Source organism: Convolutriloba macropyga, chromosome 3 (assembly GCF_964194025.1).
Source record: "Convolutriloba macropyga chromosome 3, txConMacr16.3, whole genome shotgun sequence".
Taxonomy (NCBI): domain Eukaryota; kingdom Metazoa; phylum Xenacoelomorpha; order Acoela; family Convolutidae; genus Convolutriloba; species Convolutriloba macropyga.
This window is the reverse complement of record NC_134470.1, coordinates 70900496-70925968: the sequence shown is the minus strand read 5'-3', so window position 1 is coordinate 70925968 and position 25473 is coordinate 70900496. Positions and strand designations below refer to the sequence as shown.

Sequence of the window (25473 nt, the reverse complement as noted above, 5' to 3'; positions counted from 1 at the left end):
TTTGTTCACAGAGAAGTCTTTTCCAAAATATTTGATTTTTTTGGGGTTTTCCATCTGTTCTCATGTGGATGAGCTGGTTCGGAACTTTCTGTGCGTCCTCACATTATCGAGCCTCCATGTTATAATATTCGTCGAAAGAAAAGATGAAGGCTGTTGATTTTTGTAAGTCTTAGCGTTAGCAGAATAATAGCGCATAACCAATTTATAGATTCAGGTCAATTCAGTTGTTTCTTTTTCAGGTAGATTTATCTGAACCATATTAGGACGGTACCGACATTTTCTACGGAGGCAAACGATTTTGTAAAATTAACTTTGTTAACGTAACCTATCGGAATTGATCGGAAATAACTATAGTCAAATTTTACAAGCTTCTTTATCAGAATTGAAAGCGATATTTTTCTATACTAAAGGCAATCTGGTATGAGCATTTGTTTGTTGTGGATTTTCATGGAATGTAGAAATATAGCATACAAAAAAGGTTTCAAAATATTTTCCAGACAACCCTCTCTTGATATTCTTTGCAACAATACTTTTTACCCCACAAAACAATTGGAAGAGTTCTGCCTATGTTGAAAAATCTGGGAGTTTTTGCCTAATCTGCAAGAATTGTTCTGTCAAAGTTAGCTATTGTGTGACATTATTCAAGTATGCAGCACGATTATGCACTTTGGTACACGATTATGCACTAAGGAGTATTAGATCACCTCTCTTAAATAAGTTAGCAAAATTACGTCAATTGATGAAACAAAAAACACATGAATTGCGGTGATTAGAATTTTCAAGTTGATCATATCGAAATGAAAAAAATTATGATAAAACACTGAAAATGTGTGTTATGTTTCGTTAATATAAAACTAGAGCGAAGGACTGGTAGAAAAATGAAGGCATATAGGGAAGGAAGAATTATACTAAAAAGCAGTTTTTAAAATATATTGTCGCAAAAGCATCTTCGCTTTCAGCAGCACAATCGCAGCACAATTGCCAAGTGCAAATAATTAACTCAGAAAATTCCATCTGGAAAAATTCCACATTGTACGTAATATTCGGTTTTTCAGTCCAGATGGTTTCCTTAAGTTTTTTAAATTTTATAGGCGGTTTGCAATTCGACAGGTTTTAAAGCTGAATTCGCTGCGCGCTTTCTCTGTTCGAGTTTTTGCCATTTTGAAAATTTCGTTGTTCCTTGTTTCTTTCGTATGTACTTCTGGTAGCTCGATGCCGCTATTCTCTTCATTCAAAGCTTTTGAAACCAGCAATAGATCGTTAAGCTGGATAAACCTTGGTAATGGCAATATGTTTAACAGTCGAAGCTGGCTTTTGTATTCTGTATCTTTATTTCCCGTTATCCATTTGACTACCTTTTTTTGAAACTTTTCCAGAATTTGAATTTCAGTACTTCCTGCAATCAAGCACGTGAAACCATACAGCAATACCGGCAAAATTAAGGATTTATATAATCCCATCTTCACAAACGTGTTTACTTTAGTTGCAACATTTCTCTTAAGCATGTACAGTACTTTATTTGCTTTCTTCATTCTTTCTTCGATATGTTGTTTCCACGATACATCAGCCGCCACGTGAATACCAGTATCTTTGACAGTCGTAGATTTCGCCAAATTTTTTCCCATCAATTTGTACTGTTGGTCTCTACATCTGAAATTCAGATACGCTCACTTATCTATTGCCAGCTCCATCTTATTTTGGATTATCCAGTTCTCAATGCCATGTAGATCATCTTGGACTTCCCAGTAGCTTCTTTGTACAGCCAAAATTGTAAGATCATCAGCAAAGATAAAGGGCTCAGAAAACATCAGGACATCTAGAAGACTGTTAATAAATATACAGAACAGTATAGGGCCTAGGAGTAACCCCTGTGGCACCCCGCTTGTTATATCGAGTATCTTCGAACTGGTATTGTCCACACGCACATATTGTCGTCGATCACTCAAGTAGTCGATTAAAATTTTGAGCAAACATCCCCCAAATCCAATATCAATCAATTTTTGAATTAACTCATAATGTGGTACTTTGTCAAATGCTTTTGAGAAGTCAGTGTAAAAAGCAATAATCTCTGATTGAGGGTCGTGATCAAGAGCTTCATATTTTCTTTTGAGAAACAGCAGCATATTTTTTTGCAAAGATCTTCTCCTTACAAAACCATGTTGACTCTTAGTTAGGAACTTTTGAAAATGATTATACAATGTATATACATTTTTCCAGAATCTTGCTATCAATGTTCAATAGTGAGACAAGCCGGTAGTTTTCAACTTTTCTTCGGATTTTTTTTTGAAAATAGGCGTTATGGCAACAACTTTCCAGCTGTCGGGTGTTTTCCGTAGCCTTTTTATATTCCGAAGGACAGAATGCATGATGTTGCACAGATTCCTGCTCGTCTTTACGTAAAAAACCGGAGGCATACCGTTCGGTCCTCTGGATTTTGTGGCATCAATATCATCCATCATATTTCTCATTGTGTTCTTCGAGATGTCAAAAATTGTAAGAGAGGGTTTCTGTAATTTGAAATCTTTCAAACTGAAATTAGTTTTTGGGGAGAACACGGTGTGAAAAAATTGATTTAACATATTTACTTGTTCGCATCGAAGTGAACTTTGCTTGGTATCATTCATCAAAACTTTGGGCAGCAGGCAGATTTGTTTGTTAGGCTTTTCAAATGTTTAAAAAATCTGTCTGTATTTCTCGATTCCAGTAAATTTTCTTGGTACACAACTCTGTCTTCTTCAGCTGAGTCATTGACTTGGTTTTCCAGTTTTAGAACCAACTGTTTTCTTTAAGATGTTGGTTTATTCTCCAATAAACGTTTCTGTGTCTTCAGCTTATTAATCAAATTTGAAGTACCACAGGAAATCCATGCTGGCAGTGATTGTCTATGTCTTGTTCTTTTCGGGACATACAAATTAAAACTTCCGTCGAGATACCTTGTGAATTCTTCGCTCATTTTGTTGATGTTGGGGTAACAAGTTGACTGGAATGGTTCTTCAACAAGATGCTCGTTTATAGCGTCATAGTCAGAATTTTCAAAACTTCTAATGTTCTGTATTAATGGTTTTGTTTCAGTAACTGGGTTTTCTAAGGATAGACGAATGGCTTCATGGTCAGTTAGATTATAGATATATGGAAAAGACTTGTCTAATTCAGCGGATAGATGACAATTTTGAGAGAAGGCAGTATCCAAGATGTTGTTTCCACATATCGGGAAGTCAATAATTTGCCGAAACAATTTCTTCAAACATTTCGATGACTTTGTCTTCAGTTTCGTTGGGACTATACAGTGTCTTCCAGTTTGCTTCTGGAAAATTAAGGTCTCCACAGATGAGAATTGGTTTGTTTTTAGGAATGTTTCTCAGGAGCAGTTGGAAGTCCTCTATCGTGTATCGATATGAGCTTGATATGGGTGGATTGTAGGACACATATAGAAATACTTGAGTACATTCAGAGGAATTTTACACGCTGCACATGAGTTGGGTAGAGTGGAGTTGATTTTTTCCGATATCAGAGTATTTTTCACAGCAATGAGGGTACCTCCATGCGCATTTCTATCTCTAATCGTGGCCCGATCACTTCTATAAATATTGTAATTGTTAAGAAATAGTTCGGAGTCATGTATGTTATCGCTCAACCAGGTTTCGCAAAAACATAGAACATTATAATCTGAATTGGTTACTGCATTTATGAATTTTGATCTTCTTTCGATATTTACTAAGCTTCTTGTATTTAGTTGGAGGATATGGAGAAAATCTCCTAGTCAGTGGGCAATCTGTACATCCAACTGCATAATGACCCCATCATTGTAAAGTTCAAGATTTCGAGTTTTTAATTTCTCCTTAGGTACACCTCCGTCAAACAGCTCCCTTCGCTTTTTTAACATTTGATTTGCTTTCAGTGCGTCATCCCTCATCGCGTTTCTTTCGACCAAATTATTTCTGAATTCTTGACTTATTGCAGGAGTGATTATTGTTTCGTGTTCATTTGCCAAGGTTACTAATACCGCACTTGGCTTTTTTCTATTATTTCGAAATTTTCCAAGTCTTTGTATTTCCATGACATGTGCATTCGCACCTATCGAATTGAGCAGATCGTTAGCTTCATCGTTTGTTGGGACAAGATTTTCCCGTTTCTTTTTATTAGGATCATCAGGTATCCCTTGTATTCTAATACATATAATGATATTGTGATTTTCGAGTTTTCATCAGTTTTAACTCCTTTAGGTTTTCCTGAAGTAGTTTCAACAGCAGCATATGTTTTTTCAACTTTGTCACACGTCATTTTTGTAGCATTCCCAATTTTTTCATCCACTAAATCCGTTAGTCGCATTTCCATATTCTTCAGTTTTTCCCCAACATCCAAGCTATCGATTTTTTCAGCAACTTTTGACAGGGTTCGACAACGAATAAAGTTATCCCTTTCATTTTGTTCAACGTAATTTTTGCATTGAGTAGCAATAAGAGTAGTTATTGCAGCTGGAGAAAGAGCTGTATATTCAGGAGTCAGATGCATATGCCACACAAGTATAACTCTTTTCGTTTGCGTTAACGGCCTTCTTGCAAGTTTTACAATTTTTCCCCATTTCGTGTTATATTATTTTCTGAGCAAAACCAAGCAACTTAATCGCTAGGAACTTCTCAAAAAATAATCTTAACGACTGGGACTTTAGGTTAAAAGTTCTGATCCGCACCAAGGAATCGCTAGGAACTTCACAGAACTTAAACTAACCTCAAGGTTGATTATTTGTTTGCGGAGTTTTTCGTTCGTTGTTTTTGGGGTTTGCTATTTTTCTTTTTGCAAATTTTCTTCAAATTACCATTGTTTCGTACGATTGAGAAGAGCGTTTTCAATTCGAGAAAATGATCCAAGTGAAGCTTGCTGTACTTTTTCGACACTCTCTTATCCTTTTGCTTTCGGCGAGATAAAAGATTCTTGACTATATGCAACACTGGTATCTCAGTTTCTTTCGAATTGTTGTAGACGTCAGGAGCGCCTTCTCTGACACAATAAACAATTACAACTATATCAACCTTTCGTTGTAGACGTTCGATTTCAACTTTTAATTGATCACCGTTGATGTGTGTTCTATTATTGCTTTTCGGGCTTGTTACCGTGTTATTGATAATATCGTGCCACAATATAATTTTGGTGTTGTATTCAACGTATCGCAATCGATTTTGAACTATCTTGTACTTATCTTTAGCGTTCGGATGTAGATTGTATCCTGGTTTCGAGATGAGCTTCCCCTTGAGTCGTTTTCGAATGTTATCCCACTTCTCCAGAGAATGATGTAATGAGCTAGCTCCAACAATCAACATTACAAAAGGGCAACCACGGCTACCCTGACATTCAATTTTATCTGAAACTATTTAATATGTTTATCAGAACTATTTAATATCATGTACACTTGACAAAGTTAAATAGTTAAGACAACATACAACATACCTACTTTCGTAAATTATTTTTTCTCAATCAAAGTGGATTCTCACTTCCCTATCGAGGACAGTAGTTTTTGAAAAATTTCTATTTTCCCTCTAATGGTGTTTCAATTAGCTCACAGTCGCTCGTTTTGATTGTTTCTGAAATTTGGTCAATATATTTTTCATGGCTCATGTTTAATTCCAATGAATTCCTCTCAATTTTAATTCCTAAGAACCCCGTCAATTCTGGTTATTCTCAAAGGTCTTGGAAATTTCGGCATGAAACCAATCACCCCCCCCCCCATTATTGCCCACATATTGACCAAATTATGTATTGTTATTTAGCACGTTACTATAAAAAAAATAGCACGTGTAGCTGAGGGGCGTTAACGTTATATGCCCACTAAGCTGGGAACATGGCACGTGCTCTTAGGTGCTGCACATGATAAAATAATGAGCACCATTAAGTTGAGGGGGGAAGGGTACAAAAATGTTGTACAGTGTTATCCGTTTGCATCATTTGTTAAAACTGCGGCTGTAAACTGATTTATTGCCCTCTAATACCAGCGCAGAGGTCAACAACTTTTTCAACTATCTCTACAAGACATGCTTTTGATGGAAAAGTGTGAAATACAAATGTGTTTCAACTTCCCGGTATAATGATAAATGCATTACAACGTGCAACATATGCTTTAATCCTTGCGCTGTTTCTGGGCGCGGTGTTTTAATTTGGCCCTAATGAAAAAACGACGCCCCACGGATTTACCCCCTTTGATTCAAAGCCAGGAAAAGGCTGGGAAAATGAAAAGCTCTCCTGAAATATTCCGTTAGCTTCTAATTGAACGGATAAGATCCCAACCACAATATACATGAAAACCCTTCTTTCCTCTAAATTCCTTTTTCGTATACGCGCTATGCTCCTATTCGCTTTTTGATTTTTCCCGCTCTCTTTCTTTCCCTTTTCTCCCCCTTTTTCCCGCACGGGGGTTGAGTGAAATTAACTTGTATCCCGAAATAGTACAAGAGCTAAAGCGACCCCTTTTGTTCCGCTAATGCGCTCAAGAGTGTCTAAGTGTACAAATTGCGTTGCAATCCTTTTACAATTGATTAAACAAAGTATCCTCTTGACTTCCTCGGCCTGCGCCCACGCATAGTTATTTCCTCTAAATTTTTCCACAATTTAATCTCAATTTTTGCAAGTTTTCAAGTAACCGCGAAGCCTATAGTAATAACTGGTTTATTTTATCTCTTGTCTTGCACTTTTTTAACAGTTATAATTGCACGTTTCCAATCAATTTTGTCTTTCCTAGTTTTGATTGCTTCCCGTACATGTGGGACTTTCACGCGGGATTAAAAATTGATGCACTTTTAAGGAAGAAAAAGCTCAGACAAAATGTCCGTGAAATACTTTTTCTCGCACTAATTATTCACAAATGAGTTTAAGTTTTTTCCCTGCGCTCAGACACAATTTGAACTTCAAAACAGACTTTTCACAAATTAGAAACATTTCATCATTTGACAAAAATCTAATTATGACTGAAATGAAAAAGTTGCCTTGAACAGTTGAAATTTTCAATTATGTGCAGCTATTCTATTATTTTGACAGAACACACAAATGTAATTTTTACTGCTATACAATAAAAAGATGAGTCATAATTGTTGAAAGCCCTGCCGTAAAAATAACAGCCGATAAAAGAGAAACTAATTCCCACCCCTCCATCAAAAATGGGGAGAACATATATGTAAGTACAATGAAAGAGACTTTTTGTCTTTGACAGGAGTCATTGAATTACGTCAGCAATTTTTTGATTGGATTCAGCTATCGTTGATTTCGATTATGTGTAAGTCATTTTTATCAGCTAACAGTGATTACTACAGTAATATTACTCAGCATTGCTAATTTTGATATCTTTTGCGTATAACTGCACTTCAGTTTCCCATTTACCTTGCGATAAGAGTACGTACAATTTTGACGGAGAAAATACGGAAATATTACTCTCATTCTAATGATGAGAGCAAAATAGTCAGAAAATCCATGTAGCAAAAAAAGGAGAATACTTTAATAACCATTTGACAATTAAAGGTACTGAAAAATTTGCAAAATATGCGTCATCGAACATTCGTCAGCGTAAGTTCCTTTTTGCATCATAAGCAGAACATTAAGAAGAAAAGCTATATTGCAGACAACCTTGCATCAAAATTGTGCGTCATCGTTTGAAACACATAAAACGCACATAACATCTCTACAGCATTGCGCTTATTGTTAATTTCTCCAATTTTTTCGATGGCAATATCTGTTTTAAAGGCCATCCAAAATATTCTTTTTTCGAATTGTTTTTTGAAAAAACCTGTATAAAATGTTGAGAATTTTTGCTTATTTACGTTTCATACAGCGAACTGGCACGAGAAATAGTTTTGAAAAAAAACGAGGAGGCTCGGTAATTTGCGTTTGCACTTAAAGTGCCAACCCCGCTCATCTACATTTCTGGCATAAATGTCTACCAATTGAGGAGCAGATAGAAAACACCCAAAGTTCAGGTTTTCAAAATCAAAAAAAAATTTGTGTATGAACAAAAAGATCGCCTCCAACGCAAATAACTCAGTGGAGTAACGTGGATCTGCCATTGTTAAGAGAGAGAGAGAGAGAGGCAAGACGAACAGCGAAATCAAACAACAGCAAACATTAATTACATTCAAAGTTTTATGTCCATTTCACAAAGAACTTAATGACAAAGTCTCAAGAGCGTCAGATAAAACTGAATCTATTTAAATAAAAACAAAATGTATTTCTACTTCATTGGAAAAAAGGGGACCAGTCCATAAAAAGGCTCGGTAACAATTAGACAAAAAAGAACAAACACAGTGTAGAGTTAAAATTTTGCCTATATTTTTATAAAAAATTGAGTTTTAAAGAGAGTTAAGCAAACCGTTAGGGATCAAATGAAAACATCCCGCAGGTTTGTAACTGCCTTTGCTTCTATAGTAGGGCATTAAGACTGTCAATAATCAATTTTTTTGCGGTTACAAAAAAGAAAATACAGACAACAAACCGAATTTCAATTAAAGTTTGTCGGAAAACATATTTTGCACTTCAAAATATGTTCGATTGCGCCTTCTGCGAACACCAACAATGCGGAACGTGACCTATCATAATTGAGACCAAGTAACAAGTAGACAAAAATAAAAAAGTGCAAAATTAATTTTTTTTTCAAAAGCCATAAACGCCATTAGCTACAAAATAAAAAATTTAAGCAAGATTGTTTATTCGTCCAAAGGAAGCCCTTTAGACCTTTAATTATACAGAATATTCATTACGTCTATAAAAAAGAACGTCAGATTTGACAAAAATCCAAAATTTTATCCTTTTTTCTGCAAAAAACGCATGTCGAAGCCGGTAAAATCATAAAGATTTCTTTCGGAACATTTAATTTTGTGATGCCAATCACTTGTGACACCCTCCCCTGACACCAGTAATGTCCCATAAGATCTGTAATTTACAAGACTAGGTAACAATTAGACAAGAAAAAGAACAAATCAGCAAAGTTATGAAGAGTTCTTTCATTTTTGAAAACAAAGTATCGGCTCATCATTTCTTCCATAAAAACCAATCAAACCTGTCATTGTCCGAGAAATTTTATACGACCAAAAAAATAAAATAAACACGACAGTTGAAGCCAAAAGAAAGACCTTTTATTGTTCAGAATGTGTCTTACGTCTACAAAAAGAACATCAAATGTAGACAAATATCAAATACTAGTTTGCTCTTTTTTTGAAAAAAAAAACTCGTGCTGAAGCCAATAATTCCATAACGAATTCTTCAAAAACATTAGATTTTGTACAATTGCACCTTCCCTAGACAACATTATTGTCTTACGTGACCTTTTATTAACGAGAATAGGTAACAAATCGACAAAATAACAAAAAAGCAAAGTTAAAACTGTTTTTTGAAAGCAATTGTTTTTTTTCCAAACAATGAAAGCCGTCAGATAACTAATCAAATGATATATAGACACATTTATTCCTCCTTTAAAAACTAATGAGACCTGTCATTATTCGGGAAATGTTATACGACTAAAAAAAACAAAGAAAAAACGACTTTAAAAAGAAAATGTAAAAAATTCAATTAATTCCATTGAGAAAGGGGCGTCCAGGCCGTTAAAACCATAAAACATGCCTCTAAAGTCTTTTATATGTTCCAATGTGCCTTTTTTGGAACCCCAAAAGTGTAAAATGAGAAATGTCAACAATGTGATAATGTGACACGAAGCTGCAATTTGACCACTTAATAGAAAAGTAGTGACAATGTTGAATAAGCAATTGTTTATATACAATTCAAACTTTTTAAAAGTAAAAACAACCATAATCTTTTGAGTATAAAACTAGATACATTAATTTGTAACGGCTTAGTTAGCCAATTGGACTCATCAACAGTGAGCTTTGATTTGAATTAATTTTTCCTTTAATTAACATGTAGGAAATCAATTTTTTTTGAAAAAAGAACGACTGATTAAAATCCGAAAAGTTTTTGGATTGTTACAGTATGAGAATGGACTAACAACAGCCTTGCTATTTCAGTTTGTCCAATAAGAAGCCTCAATTTTTTCGAATGTTTAACATCTAGAAAATTTGTTAGTTAACAGATGAAAAATAAAAGCTGCGTTTTTGATAATCCTAGAGTAAAGTTAGCCAAAAACGGCAAAATTTTAATTCAAGCTTACTTTCAATGAACGTGGAAGTGGACTAGCTCCTTTTTTAGTTGACAAAGAGTGTGTTAGTTGTTTTTGGGTGTGTACTTCGGCGATTTTAATCAAAGTGGACTAAAGAAGGGTATTTCGGTCAATTTTTGATGAAAGTGGCGGAAAATTGAAACATTTAGCCAACATTTTAGCCAAAACTTAATTCAAAATAGTCAACAAGATTTGTTCGTCTCTAAATATAAACTCATATAAACTCAACAGTGTTATTGTTAACCATTTTTACACATTTCAGCAAAATTGACGAAACTTAAGGCAAAAATTCCGGAAAATGTGAATAAAGGTCACAATTCTTCAAACCACGATAACTCGCTCTAGAAAATGTAACTAAAAAATCTTTTCAATTCCATATTCTACGCTGGGCGGGCTTTTTAATGATACCACTCACAACTCTCTACGATGAATATATCGATCGGTCAAAATTGACTGAACAAAATAAACCCATTTGAGTATATAGTTCCTCCTCTTTCAAGAGGGGTTGGAACAATAATCTCTAAACTACACTACAAAGCAGACTCCAAGTGAGATTAAACTCGCTTGTCTAAGGATCATCAAATACCATAAATGACAGTTTTGTGCAAGGCAAGAAACTATGGCAACGTGAAAAACTAACCGTTTTGTAAACCTTTTCACTACAAATTACTAGAGAAGACTATCATGGCTTTTAGTCAACAAAAAGTTGCTAAAGTTCTACTAAAATGACTGCCATTTTTTATCATTCCTAGCTGACTAAGGCACTTTGTGGAATAGCTTCTTAAAATTTAAATGATTACACGACAGAACGAAAAATTTGTCCGAATCACACTATGATTAAGGAACTCAAGGGCCTTTAAGAGTAGATTTTTTGTTTAGTAATAATTTTCATTATCAGACCACTGGCAGCAAATTCTTTACTATCGAGTTGTCGAAGAAAACAAAAGATGATAAAAAGGAAAGATTGGGCCGGCAGATTTTGATTGCTATGAACTGGAAAACGCTTTTTTAAGGTCCAAAAGCAGTACGTTTGTTGCTCCAGACCCAAGTCAACTGATGTTTTTGATTGTAGTATTTTACAATTTGAGTTTTTGCAGTTCGATAGTCTAAAAATTTACGTTAGTTTTTTATGCAACAACTAATTATTTCCTCAGGATAATTACAGTGAAACAATTTCTCCGAAAACCAACACCTTTGCCAGGACTGTAATTAATTTACTAGAAAGAAATAAAGATGAATTAGTTTCAATGAAATTGCTTTATAACAATCTCAGGTTGAACATATAAAGGAACTTTTTTTGGATTGAATTTATTGGACTGAATTTAATTCCAAATCACATTTCGCAATCATACTCCATATTTATGCAAAATTTTTCTGAAAAATATATGCTTCGAGTTCAATGATAGGAACTTTTTAAAAAAGAATGTAATGTGGATTTTGAGAATTTTGATATTTTTTTCACAATTAGGAAAAAGATTTTTTTTTATTTTCTGCTAAAAAAACAGATCACTGAAGCAGTAAAAAGCAGATGTTTATTAAAAGACATGACGACAAGTGCTGTTCTTTCTCAAATGTGTTCCTCATACCTTCATTTCTCGTGAAGTTAAAATAATTTAGTTGTAATTCATTAAAAATGCCAATAGTTTATAGAACTTATGGTGAGTTGAGAAAACAAAACTCCTCTAAATTGATTAATAAAGGGATTTTTTTGCAAGCAGTGTTTTTATTCCAAACCCTTTTTCAATATAATTACTTTATTCGTCTGTAGGTCGATCAATGGTTGAGAAGTGACAACCTGGAATTCAAATTTCCAAATTTGAATTTTGAAGAAAAAAATGTTTTTGGATACTCCAAAAATGCGCACGTACTTTGAGTTTGCATAGTATATTAAAAAAGATATTTTTGTTTTAAGTGTTGGCAAGTTATAATCTGCCGTAAAAAAGAGACGAAAACATTCAGGCTAAGTTTAATTATCTAATCAATTATTCGATAAAATTATCAAAGTGACTTCAGCTTTACAAAATTGGGTAATGGTGGTGGGTTTTACGTAAATATTGATTTTACGCTGCTAAAAATTTTGTCGCAAGATTTTATGCTGAAGAATGAGCAACAATTCGAATATAAAAAAACTAACAAAAAATTGAAAACAGACAGTTCGTTAACAATGAACGGAGTTGTTATGTATGTTGTCAAATTTAATAATTTTTGAAGCTCAATTGTTTATAATCTTGTTTTTAATAGATTTTTTGCTAAAGTTTTTATAAGAATTGAATTCAGGAATATAGGAAGAAAATTGTTATTACCAAATCAAAACTGCTGAACAGGCAAACAATTTAAATTTTTCTGGAGAGATTTCTTGTTTGTTTTGGTAGAACATTAACTGCGATTTAAAAACTTTTGGTTCCGCAAATAGTATGGTTGGAATAAAAGCAAATTGAATTTGTCTATCATTCTCATAAATTTCCAGTTGAGGAAGCAATTATTTTCACATTCGATTTTTGTTATCACTATGGCAGTAGTGATAATAAATTGTCCTTTTTTTCAAAAACAAAAACTTGGGTCTGTGCGATCATTTTGAGTTCTCTTCTGGTATAAAAAAAACAAGTTTATATATAAACATATATAAATATATATATATATATATATATATATATATATATATATGTATATATATATATATATATATATATATATATATATATATATTTATTGATCTCTCTTTTACTTAATACTAATTACTATTTTTGAAACTCAAAGAGTTCCGAGGTTCTATAAAATTTTTCCGATTTTCAACCTAATTACACAAAAAATCACCATTCGTTACAAAAAATTTATTTTGCAATTTTTATGGGTTTTGATAAAGTCTGACAGCTTGATCTGATTTTGGTAATCTTATTTCAAAAAAATTGTTACAAGCAGCTTTTACCACAATTTTTATTGCCACATGATTTGGACAGAATGAATGAACAAAAACAATTGACTGTATGTTTGTTTTGCAACAACCCAGATGAATGGAACGATAAGAACCGTAATGATACCATGTTGCATTTCGAATCAATTTACAGTCAAGATCTGATCCAAGATTATAAAATACAGGTGACATACAAGCAAAAAAGTGTAAGTTGTCAAATAATGATATAAAGCGTCATTAATGATCTGCAATTTTGATTGTTTATATTTATACATGTGCAATATCTTAATAATTTTTCGGTTTCAATTGAGCTTAATTGAACGATGACAACCAGTAGCCTTTATGATTTGACTAAGCCAGTGAACACTTTAAACAACAAAAAAATTTTAAAAGAGTTTGAAAGATTTCTAAATTCGTTCTGGATCCCAGAGGAGTGCTACCTTCATTTTTATACCAATTGAAGAATTTTTGATGGGAATGTGGATGGAGTCATGAGGCTGAAAACAGTAAAACTGAACATCTATAAGAAATTCTTGAACTAGGAAATCTTCTATCACCCATTCTATTGTTCTTTTTTACAGTTCTAAGAATTTGAATTGTATTGGGGCGCTGTCGTTTTTTAAGATCTGTTCACACCTTTTCATGATTTTTGAAGTCAGATTGAAGTAGTGATTTTGGTCACGCCGAAACAGGAAGTGGAGCGAGAAAGTGTGTAGTTTTGCGGTGTGAACTTTTTTCGCTCTAATTTTGAAGTAGAGTGAGAAAACGGTGTTTGAACAAAAATTCGCTTTCTCGCTAGTTGTTTTTTTTTGGTTCACACGCGGCATTTTCATTTTAATTTTTACTGTTTTTTCATTTTTTTTGGATCGGATTTTTTTATAAATGGTTTTCCCAATTCATTCATAGTTCATGCTGGGCCTAGTTTTTTGTTTGAACTAAATTTTCATTTCTCTCTAGTGGTTTTTAGTTCACATGCGGCATTTTGACATTGATTTTGGTTTTTTTAAATTTTGTATCTGATTTTTTAGAAATGGTTTTCCCAATTCACTCATAGTCCGTTCTAGGTCTTGTGTTTTTGTTTAGTCAGTGAAAATTCTTTGAATTGTACATTAGGACTTGCCCTGCTATGTTTTTTAATTCTCGATGCTTCAGATCTCTACCCACCCATGTACACATTGAACAAAAAAACAAATAACAAAATTTAGCTTAAATGGCTTGTATGAAACAATATATGGATCGTGGATATAATTTCCGATAGAGGCCAACCAGGATAATGGCAGTTCAGCCTATTTATCGGCTATTAAAAGTTTAATTATTTCTTAATGGATGCTAAACGCTGCATTAGGGTGTTGATACGAAGTAATGAAAGCGAATTTTTTGTTTGTAAGAAGATAGATGCATATTAATTTTTTATGGTGCTAAAAGAGGACTTCGCCAACATGTTCTGAAGAGTTCTGAAGAGTTCTGAAGAGTTCTGAACATGTTCTGAAGAGTACCGAAATTGTTTATTCATTTAACCATTACCATCACTGTTTAGCTCTGAAAATTGGCCTAGATTACAAGTTTGTATAGGGTTGCTTAAGACAAAGGTTAAGCTTGAATCTTCCTCTCAAGTTTGTTTAGAATCATCAATAGAGTTTGACCAGTTTTACCTCAGCAACGGTTGAAGCGATAGCCCTAGTCTTAATGACAGTTATCAATCAGCGCTTATCTTAATAGCTTAACAGCTAGCTTATTACTAATTTGGTCAGGTTCACTACCCAATGTGAACTTAAGAGCAATTTTGTTCCAACTGAAATGCAAAACTGGGGCGGAAGCTATCTATACCACTAGCAGCTATTCCCTATCCACCCCAAAAAGCTTCCCTCAAAAATATATGATGTTAAAAATAAAACTTGTACTGGGAAAGAGGGTTGTATAAATTCCATTAGATTCTAATACCGCAGAGCTAATTATCACCATAGTAACCTTCCCCGTTTTCCCCGTACTGTTAGTTTAATTCATTTATCCCTACCCCCTGACTTTTCACCATACCCCCACTCATTTCATACCATCAGCTAACCCCTTAACCCCCTCCCGATCCAATCTACCTCCCCAAGTTGAAGCCCACCGTATTTTTGCCCAATTTTGTCTCCAATTTTTCCCCATTTCATTTGTCAGCTTTCGTCCCTCTAAGAGAGGTAGCCGTCCCCAATTTTTACCCCTCGCTTCACTTCAGATTTTATTTTAATTCATGAGCTTCATCTCTTTCCCCTCTTCTTATTCTCTATATCTTGAAAAAATGAAGCAAAAGCACCATATTTAGTTTGAATCCAATATCCATTATAACCCACGCCGTTTTCGTCTGTTTATGCGCAGACTGTTAGCAAAACTGTTGAAAAACGTGAAAAAATTGTGAACAAATATGGAAACAGGAAACGATTTTTCCCTGTTATTTTATTTGTCCAACCAGAATTGTCAAAGCGAATTTGCAAAAAAATTAAGGAAAAATTTAGCACAGCAAAGCAGTCATATAGCAAGCAGTAAGCAGGATATGTTATTTTAATGGCAGCAGTATTAATAGTACACTAATATTGGCCGAAGCGGTTTCTCTCTAATACTATAAAAATACAGTTTTATTGTAAGATTAAAAAAGTGAGTGAATTAGGAGGGGATTTTGGTTTCAAAATTCTACTGTTCTCTTACCAGTTTGGAGAATTAGTAATTATATGACAGCTTTTGTGTCATTTTGAACTGTTTATGACTGAGATCAACCAGTGGTTATAACTTTTTAATCCGCACGTCAGCCAGTCAAATTTATAACTTATAATCAGTCTTTAACCGATTTAATTCCACAAACCGTTGCTTTTTTCCAAGTTGAATTTTCCCTAATTTGATGCGTATAATATTTCTGGCTACCAAACTATTATTTCTGTTCAACTTAAATTGGGCTTAATTAAATCGAATTTTTTACATTGAGCATTTCTTTCAGATGGTGCTAAAATAACTAGAAGCATTACGGGAATTTTTTTTTATACATTATTTATAGATACAAGTTCCTTTGATCAAGTTTTAAATTCGGGGTAAAAACTTTGACAATTAGGTCATTGCTAGATTCATCCGTTAGAATTACTTTGTACCCTTATATTATTTTTGTTACTAAATTTAACAAACCAGTTATTACTAGTTATTTAAATTTTATTTGCACCATCGAAATGACATTTTGTTCTTAACTTCAAGCTACTTTCTTTAAACCCCGAACTAAACGCTGGAAGAATGCAAGTTCGCATTATTTGAGAGATTAGCGTTTTTCTCGGTATAACAGCCGCTTTGCAATATAGGAATTATTTGGCCTTAAAACATTACTTTGTACATTATTGCGTGTAGGGTTATGTTGCAGGGGTTATTGGGACTGAAAGCGAAAGAAGAGAAGACAAAAAGAAGACAATTTGTGAGATTTAAAGTCAATTCGAATCAAATCAGACAAGGGTAAAGAAGGAATTAAAATTGGGAAAGAAGCAGAGCAACAGAACAGGGAAGGAGAGAATAAGGCGAAAAGAAAAGACGGAAGGGGAAATAGCTTGCTTCTTTTTCCCTTTACTCTGATGGATGACTTTACAATGTAACAATGATGATAAAAAGCCCCCACGTAAATAATCACAAATTACAACAGCAGTAGGAAAAATAGCGGCAGAAGCTAGTACTATTAGTACTAGTACTACAGCATACGGCAAAAACCCGTGTTAAACTCTCATAAATTTACCTGAGCCAAACACTGTTTTTAAATTGCCTTTTCCTTTTTGTCTTCATTCTCTTATTACACTTTAAAACGCACAACAAGGCAAAAACGAAAGCAGCAATTTTCTCTTTAATAATTTTTATCCTTGCTTATCGCTTCGAGAGGGAAAAGGAAAACAGACAGAATAATAATCCATTTCTTTCAGCCATAATTTTTCTTCAAAATTTTTCTTTGCTCAGTTATAATATTTCTTATCCGTTCAATTTTTCCCTTTCTATTGAATTGAAATACAATTAACTAGCCTGGTTACTACAATAATAATTCTAACTTTAACTACTTTAACATAATATCAACATCCTCGAAAATCGTTTATTATTACGTTAAAGCTAGCATCTAATTGTTATAATTTTGGAAGTTTGAAAGTTTTTGGACAAATATTTCTTAATTTTAATTCCCTGTTTTTTGATCAGAGCTCTTAGCATGTTCAATTTTCGTTTAAATTACCTGTTATTGATTGCATTTTGCTTAGTCAACTTATTTTTGTTCACAAAGTGCTCATATGAAGAGAAAGATGTCATAAACTTAGACGTTGACGAGAATCTCAGTGCTGATGTATTGGTCGGAGTTTTGGACGCGAAATACTCAAATTATGAAGATTCACTTGAAAAGGACAAAAACTTCTACTTCAAACTGATCACATACCCCCAATCACGGCAACTACAGGTTAGAACCCGGAAAACCCTGAATAGAGAAGAGTGTCCGACTAAAAACTTCAAAGACCACAAGTGCGTTTTTGAAGTACCGCTGGTTTACAATAATGGTAATGATTATAAGACCATTTCCATAACCGTCAATGACAGAGATGATAACGAGCCAAAGTTTGAAAAGGAAAAGATGGTCTTATATTTACCCGAAAACACCCCGATTGGAAGTAAATTCCCGGTCGACCAAGCGTTCGACCCTGATTCGCCCGAGAATGGGATTCTTAATTACGAGCTCAGAGAAGTCAGAGTTTTTGACGAAGACTCGCGAGGCGTTTTTAAACTGGACAAGTGGACTCGGCAGGCCGATGGGGCGATAATGCCGAGGTTGGAGTTGGTTCGCGAGCTAGATTTTGAGTTAACTCAAAACTATTCGCTGGAAGTAATTGCGGTAGGTGCTAAACATCAGTCGGTTTTGCCAATTTTTATCAATGTTCAAGATATCAATGATAATTCGCCCCAATTTGGGCATTCAAATCTGCACGCTTTGATTCCCGAAGATGCAAAAATTGGGTCAATTGTATCGTCGGTAGAAGCGACAGATATCGACTCGGGTGAAAATGGGCGGATTGAGTTTATGTTTTCGGTCGAGTCAATGGAAAGCACAGGTTACTTCGAAATTGACAAAGATTCGGGAAATATTTACCTGAAGGAATCTCTTGTAAACAAAGGCGGAACTAAACACAGTATCACCATAATCGCTAAAGACTGTGGTGAAAAGCCGCAAACTGATATGATGAACTGGAACTTTGAAATTGAAGACATAAACGATTTCAAACCAAAAATTAAATTTCGAAATATTGGTGACGTTTCGGGAAATGGCACGCACTATTACGTGCCTGAAAATTACGGCGACGAAAACGAACAGGGTCGAAGTAAAGTCCTCGGAATTTTCTCGGTCGAAGACGAAGATAACGGTGCTTTCGGAGAAACAGAACTGTTTATGTTAAACGGAAGCGAATATTTTGAATTGCAGGCTACTAATCCCGTCAAAACAACCTACGTTTTTAAGCAGAAGTTTAGCTTTGATCACGAAGAACAGCCAAATAGCTTTTCGCTACAATTCTCGGCGCACGACTGTGCCTCGTCGGCCATGTTACGTAATCAATTACAAAATTGTTCACGACTCACTACAAACGAGACCTTTGTGTTTGAAATCGCAGATTTGAACGATAATTGGCCGCGTTTTGAGCAACACCGATACGAAGACTATCTCACCGAGGAAGGTAACGGGAAAACAGACGGAATTGGAGAGCTAAAGCAAGTTTTAGCTTATGACGAAGATAGCGGTGCAAACGGTCAAATTGTTTACTCGATTAGCAGCAAAAACCGCGCTTCTAGTTTCCTAAAAATTGACCCAAAAACCGGATGGGTAAGCACTGTCACGCCTTTAGATCGGGAACAGCTAGGTGATCAATTTGATATTATGATCCGGGCCACAGATCTTGGAACACCATCAAAATACGCAGACACCAAATACCGGATCCATTTGTCAGACATCAACGACAACCCTCCGAAATTTCAAACGGCTGACAGCCAAACTTACAGATTGGATGTTCTCGAGAACGAAGAACCCCCTAAATGGGTCGGAACCATCGACGCCATTGACCCGGATAGCGACGAAGCCGAAATCACATACCAATATCAGTCGCTGTACTCGTCGGATCGGGTTTTGTTTAGGGTCGATTCTGTCACCGGTCGGGTTTACTCTTTAGAAAAATTTGATTTTGAAACAGTTGAAGACAAATACTCGGATTACAAACAACACGGCTGCTTTCGGTTCAAGGTCAAAGCGAAAGAGAACACGAACACCTTGAAAATTGGTCACGACGGTACCAGCGTGATCGACGTTGAAGTACGAGTTCTTGATGCCAATGACAATAAGCCGATTGTTGATTACAGCCGAACGGACACTAAAGCTGTTATCCCGTGGGACGCTTATAAGAATTATGAAATTACAAAAGTATACGCCAATGATGAAGACGTTACAAGCAAGCTACAATATCAAATTGCCAAATCATCATCAGGTCATCGATTCCAAGTTGACGAGGAATCGGGAGTCATTTCGGTTAAACACGATTTAGGATTTGGCACTGAACCTTTAAAAGTCGACCAAGATTACACAATAACTGTGGAAATTTCAGATGGATTATTCGTAGAAACAGTTCAGATTTTTATCCAGTTATCGGCTAACTGGACGCTTTTTAATCACACCGATTTTGGATATGGTAACGAAATGACAACATTTTCGGGACTGTTAACCCAAATTCCAAGAATTGCGCTTTACCTAACAGCGCTTGTTGTTTTTATAGTTATCATTTTAATCTTTGTTTGGGCATTTTTGATTTGCAAATTCAGAGGATCGTCACATCGAAGGATGCGGCGTGAAAAGAAAAACAAACAAATAGCTATGGACATAACCCTTCCTTATCATCACACTCATAATCATCTTCAGTTGGAGACAAAACGCATCTCGGATGCCTCCTCGGGTCTGTATGCGCATCCGTACAGTAAAGCGAATGGTGCCAAATATGGAAATGGGTGTCTATCAGATGCAGAGAGCCCAACAGATTCGCAATTGATGAATAGCCAGACACTGCAGATGAGAAGCACATTCGCAGACACCGATGGTTAGTGTCGTCACCTTGAAAATCATTTAAAATTTTTTGAGTAATTTATTGAGAAAAATGAGTTTTCGAAATCTAAAAAAAAGAGAACCGGTTATGAACCTGCATATCATAAATTATGTCCCATCTGATCAAACCCCACTTGACTACTTGTGTTCAAATAAATAAATAGAATCATCCCAATATAATTATTTTTTGAAGCGGAAAAAAACAACCACAACAGTTGAGATGAGAAAAAATTTAATTGGCAAAGCGTATGCCAACAAAAACAATTATAAAGAAATCAAATAGTTAAGAAATTGCTTTCGTTTCCAAAAAGATAAGTTAACGGTTGTTGTTACTATGCGTGCTGAAAAAAACCATATTTATGCACTAATAAGGGTTTGCACAAACTAATAAGAGCTGCGAATAACCAATCTTAATAATAATTGCCAGTAATAGAATTTTTAAAAATCAAAGATTGAATGTTTTTGTTCCGTCGTAATGGAGCGCTAGGAAACGATTATGCTTACCAAAAAGTATTAGAAGGACTAACGGTCTTTTAAATACCATTAAAAATGCATCAAAATGTCTTGACTAGTGGGAGCTAAATTTGAACTGTACGAATTTTCATTTTGACGACAGCAAAAAAGAGAACAAAATGAACAAATAAATCTTAATTTGTTCAGTTCTCTGGTTTCAACTTCAAAAATCAGAAAACAGTAATTGACCAATCATGTTATACACTGAAAGAACTTCTAATTGCATCAATTGATTTTGGAAAACTGTATATCTCAATTGAATAAAATCAACAATCCTAAATGTTCGAAAACTCTGCATCATTTTTTCAGCAAAAACAATATAAGCTTTTTCTATAGAAAAATTCAGTTTTTGCGCCAGAATCCGGTAAATATTCAAACAGAGAGAATTTTTCGCCAAAATAATTGAAGTAATTTTTACTTTTAATTTGAGAAAAACAAAATTACTTATATAAGATTATTTTTCTTTTCCGACTGATTCATTTGTCCCCTTATGTCCTAACCCCAAATCATTTAACCCCTTTATCATTTCCCTCATCTATCATTTCATCCCACCAATTGCATCAATTGATTTTTGGAAAACTGTATATCTCAATTGAATAAAATCAAAAATCCTAAATGTTCAAAAAATCTGCATCACTTTTTTTCAGCAAAACCAATATAAGCTTTTTCTATAAAAAAATTCAGTTTTTGCGCAAAAATCCGGTAAATATTCAAACAGAGAGAATTTTTCGCCAAAATAATTGAAGTAGTTTTTACTTTTAATTTGAGAAAAACAAAATTACTTATCTAAGATTATTTTTCTTTTCCGACTGATTCATTTGTCCCCTTATGTCCTAACCCCATATCATTTAACCCCTTTATCATTTCCCTCATCTATCATTTCATCCCACCAATTACATCAATTGATTTTGGAAAACTGTATATCTCAATTGAATAAAATCAACAATCCTAAAAGTTCAAAAAATCTGCATCATTTTTTTCAGCAAAACCAATATAAGCTTTTTCTATTAAAAAATTCAGTTTTTGCGCAAGAATCCGGTAAATATTCAAACAGAGAGAATTTTTCGCCAAAATAATTGAATTAGTTTTTACTTTTAATTTGAGAAAAACAAAACTACTTATATAAGATTATTTTTCTTTTCCGACTGATTCATTTGTCCCCTTATGTCCTAACCCCATATCATTTAACCCCTTTATCATTTCCCTCATCTATCATTTCATCCCACCAATTACATCAATTGATTTTGGAAAACTGTATATCTCAATTGAATAAAATCAACAATCCTAAATGTTCGAAAAATCTGCATCACTTTTTTTCAGCAAAACCAATATAAGCTTTTTCTATAAAAAAATTCAGTTTTTGCGCAAGATTCCGGTAAATATTCAAACAGAGAGAATTTTCGCCAAAATAATTGAAGTAGTTTACTTTTATTTTGAGAAAAACAAAATTTCTCATATAAGATTATTTTTCTTTTCCAACTGATTCATTTGTCCCCTTATGTCCTAACCCCATATCATTTGACCCCTTTATCATTTCCCTCATCTATCATTTCATCCCACCAATTAACAGTCGACATTTAAGTTATGTTTTGTCATAAAGGTTGTAATATTTTCGTATCAAGGCCGCTGAGGCATTACCATGGCCTGATAGACATGGCGATCGCCTGATAGGCATGGCCAGGTGATTGTTTTACTAACTTAATAGTCCTAATTTCATAAAAGATTAAAATTTAGCTGAAATATTAGAGGTGTTAATTGATAGGGGGTTAAGTAAATAGGGGTGACAAAGCGGGACACCAAATCGTACTGTGTCTACCAGTTTTAGCCCACATGGCAACTTGATTTTTTTCAGTTCACAATTTTTTAGCAGAATCTTTATTCGATTAAACTAAAATCAATTTTTGCGTCTATGGCTTTTGTATTCTTGACTCTTTTAAATTTTTAAAATATTTTGTGTTCGGCGGATTTCCCCTAACGTGTATGGTACAACACATTCGGGAGTTTGAATGCTATTTATAGTTGGATAAATTGCACCAATTGGAGTGACGGAGAATGAACGTTTCATGATCAAACTAAAACGAATTATTTCCATTTTTAGGTTAAAATAATTTAAAAATTGTCTTGATTAATGAGAGCTGAAGTTGTGTATATGTCCTATGATTTCAAAAACTGGACAAATCAAATTTTTTAAAACTCCAAACAGAAATTAAAATTTTTTTTTTTACATTTTTACAATTAAGGAACCAGACAAATGTTTCTGTAAGCAGTTGAAACTTTTTAAGATATATTCAATTATTAAAATTTGTTGAAGTGAAATTCAATTTTAGAAAAAGTTAATTGTTTTAATTTGGGAGTTTTTACTAAGTAAAAGTCACACCTATTGCAAAACTTTTCTTTTACAAATGCTGATATGAGCATTCTTTTAGTAACACCGCTGTGCTCTTGTAAGTTGACCCTCAAAATATGAGACGTCTTTCCTACAATGTTACTTAATTTATTCTTTGGTCATAAGTTTTCTTGGGTTGTTGAAAACAATTAAATATCAATTGCTAGATTTATTCTATTTTTTCTAGGAGAATTATTGTCTTTGGTCTATTTGGTTTAACATTGCGATTAATGCAATCAAATTTATATGATATTGTCATTATGCAGTGTTAATAGAAAAAACGTTTGCACCCATCAGTTCATATGAAAAATTGTTTCTTCACAGTCAGCACAAACGAATTGCGTCAGTCCAGCGATGTCTTGCTTAAATTAGATTTTCAAACAGTTTTTATCTTGTTTTGGATAAATTATTTACAGTACCTCAAAAGGTTTTTTCCATAAATTCGTACTCATGAGGAATGATAAACAGAGTTGATGAGTAAATTTTTTGGCAGTTTTTAAAATGTTTGTAAGCATTTTTATAGAAAAATTAGAGTTAATGGAAAGCGACCTTTCATGTTGCCTGGCAAAACCCGGAAGATCTTACAAGACAACTGTTTGAGCCGTTTCTCTCGCTCCCTCTCTCTTCTTTAACTGATTGATAACGATACTTATCTTGTCTTTAGTTATAGTTCACTGATTTTCGAACAACAGTTCAAAAACTATAGTCTCGTCAACTATTTTTCCACCTTTGATTCCCAGTCAACCATACACCCGCCATTCACCCTTGGGTTTTGTGGGAGTCTCAAGTTATACAACCCTTCCTTTTTCTTCTCCATTACCCAATACCTGTAAATATAGCCGAATAACTTTCATGTGATAATCGAATATAAAAGCATGACGGTCATTATCATCATTTAACATCCACGTCTGCTTTTCATCTTATTAATCCATTTTGTCTCTTCGCCCTTTGATGTTTAAACTAACAACGCCGCCACTTCCTCAAATTTTCCTTGCGATTGAACTAGAATTTTTATTTTTTCAGAGGCGGAGGCTGCTATAATGCACTACGTATACGATGCGTCATTTTGACCCCAAAGCACAAAATTGAAATCAGTGCTGTCTTGATTTTCTCTTCTCTTTTTTGTGATTTTCTCAATGATTTTGTGTCTTTCATTAAGTCATCTTTTTACTGCTTTTAACAGCGGATTTTATAGCAAGATTAAATGATTCAAAGTCGATTTTCAATTTGCTTCTACCCGGGGTATTTGCACGTAAATTTTTTTGCTAAATCTGACCCCCGGGCAAATTCATTCTCATCAACCGCTGAGATGAATTATAAAACACGAACTGCTACTCATCGACTGCTGTCTAAAATATACAATTGGTATAAATGCTTTCTTTAATACATTTTAGTTAAATAGTATCGTGCAGTACTGCACATTTCTATTTATTAAATAGAATTGGGCAGTACCGTAAACGTTTTGTAATTAGGTTATTCCTTGACTTGATATTCTACAAACAAAAAATTTTATCGTTTGCTACAATTTTTTTAATCATTTTTATATAAATTTAAAGTTTTTTGTTTCTTAATATATTTAACCAAGTATAATCACAAAATTTGTCAAAATTCATAAAATTTGGTTTGACAATTCTTTCTGAAGCAAATTGTTTTTCATTGTTTTACCCAGCAAACGTTTTTGACATATACATTTGAAAACTTTAAACTCTAAGAGTTTTATTTGGGCAAATGAAAGCAAGCAAAAAATAGTGTATAATGAGAAGATAGGCGCAAATGTTTTTTTTTGGTTGCGCAAATAATACCCAGATGTGAGTCGCAGAGCATTCCAGCGCTGAACCAGCACATTTCAAGTGTAAAAACTTAATTCAGTTCTGAAACATTTCAACTCCAGAATATTTGAGGTTTTTTATGTGCAGTTATTCTTCATTATAATTGTATTGAGGTCATAGAATTAGCCCAGTCTAAACTTAACCTGTACATTCTGAAAATGACTCATTTCCCAAAATCAAGATTGAGAAAATCAAAAATGCCATACTTTTGTAGGTTATAACTTGTAATTACAATAGTAGTATACATACTATTTATATAAGTTAGTTTGTGAGCAATAAACAGAAAGCTCATTTAGCTTAGTGGTTACGACTTGCTACGCAAATTAAATGTTACAAGTTCCCACGCGGAAGTTCGAATTGCATACAAATGAAACCTTGTTGGTGGGAGTTATACTGAGCTTATTATTTTTTTTGATGTAAATTTAACTCAACAATCAAGACTGGCCCGTGTAAATTGGGACATGAACAGAGTACCAGTCATCATAAAAAAACTGAATGTCTCTGGACTGATTCAGCGCTGATTTGCTCTGTCACCAGCCTCCGAGTCGTTTTTTTTTCCATGAAGAGTAATCG

At 34.1% G+C, this 25473-nt stretch overlaps 1 protein-coding gene across 2 annotated transcripts in view; it reads left to right on the top strand.

The window, feature by feature from the left end:
• The first annotated feature begins 14732 nt into the window (after nt 1-14732).
• LOC142336420 (protocadherin-11 X-linked-like) overlaps nt 14733-25473 on the top strand; it is a 30632-nt gene continuing 19891 nt past the window's right edge. The window contains exons 1-2 of one of the 2 annotated variants that reach the window (XM_075385250.1): nt 14733-15419; nt 15807-20167. In XM_075385250.1, the coding sequence (XP_075241365.1) occupies nt 17257-20167 (2911 nt within the window). In that variant the 5' untranslated portion in view covers nt 14733-15419; nt 15807-17256. The other variant, XM_075385249.1, reaches the window with a different exon arrangement.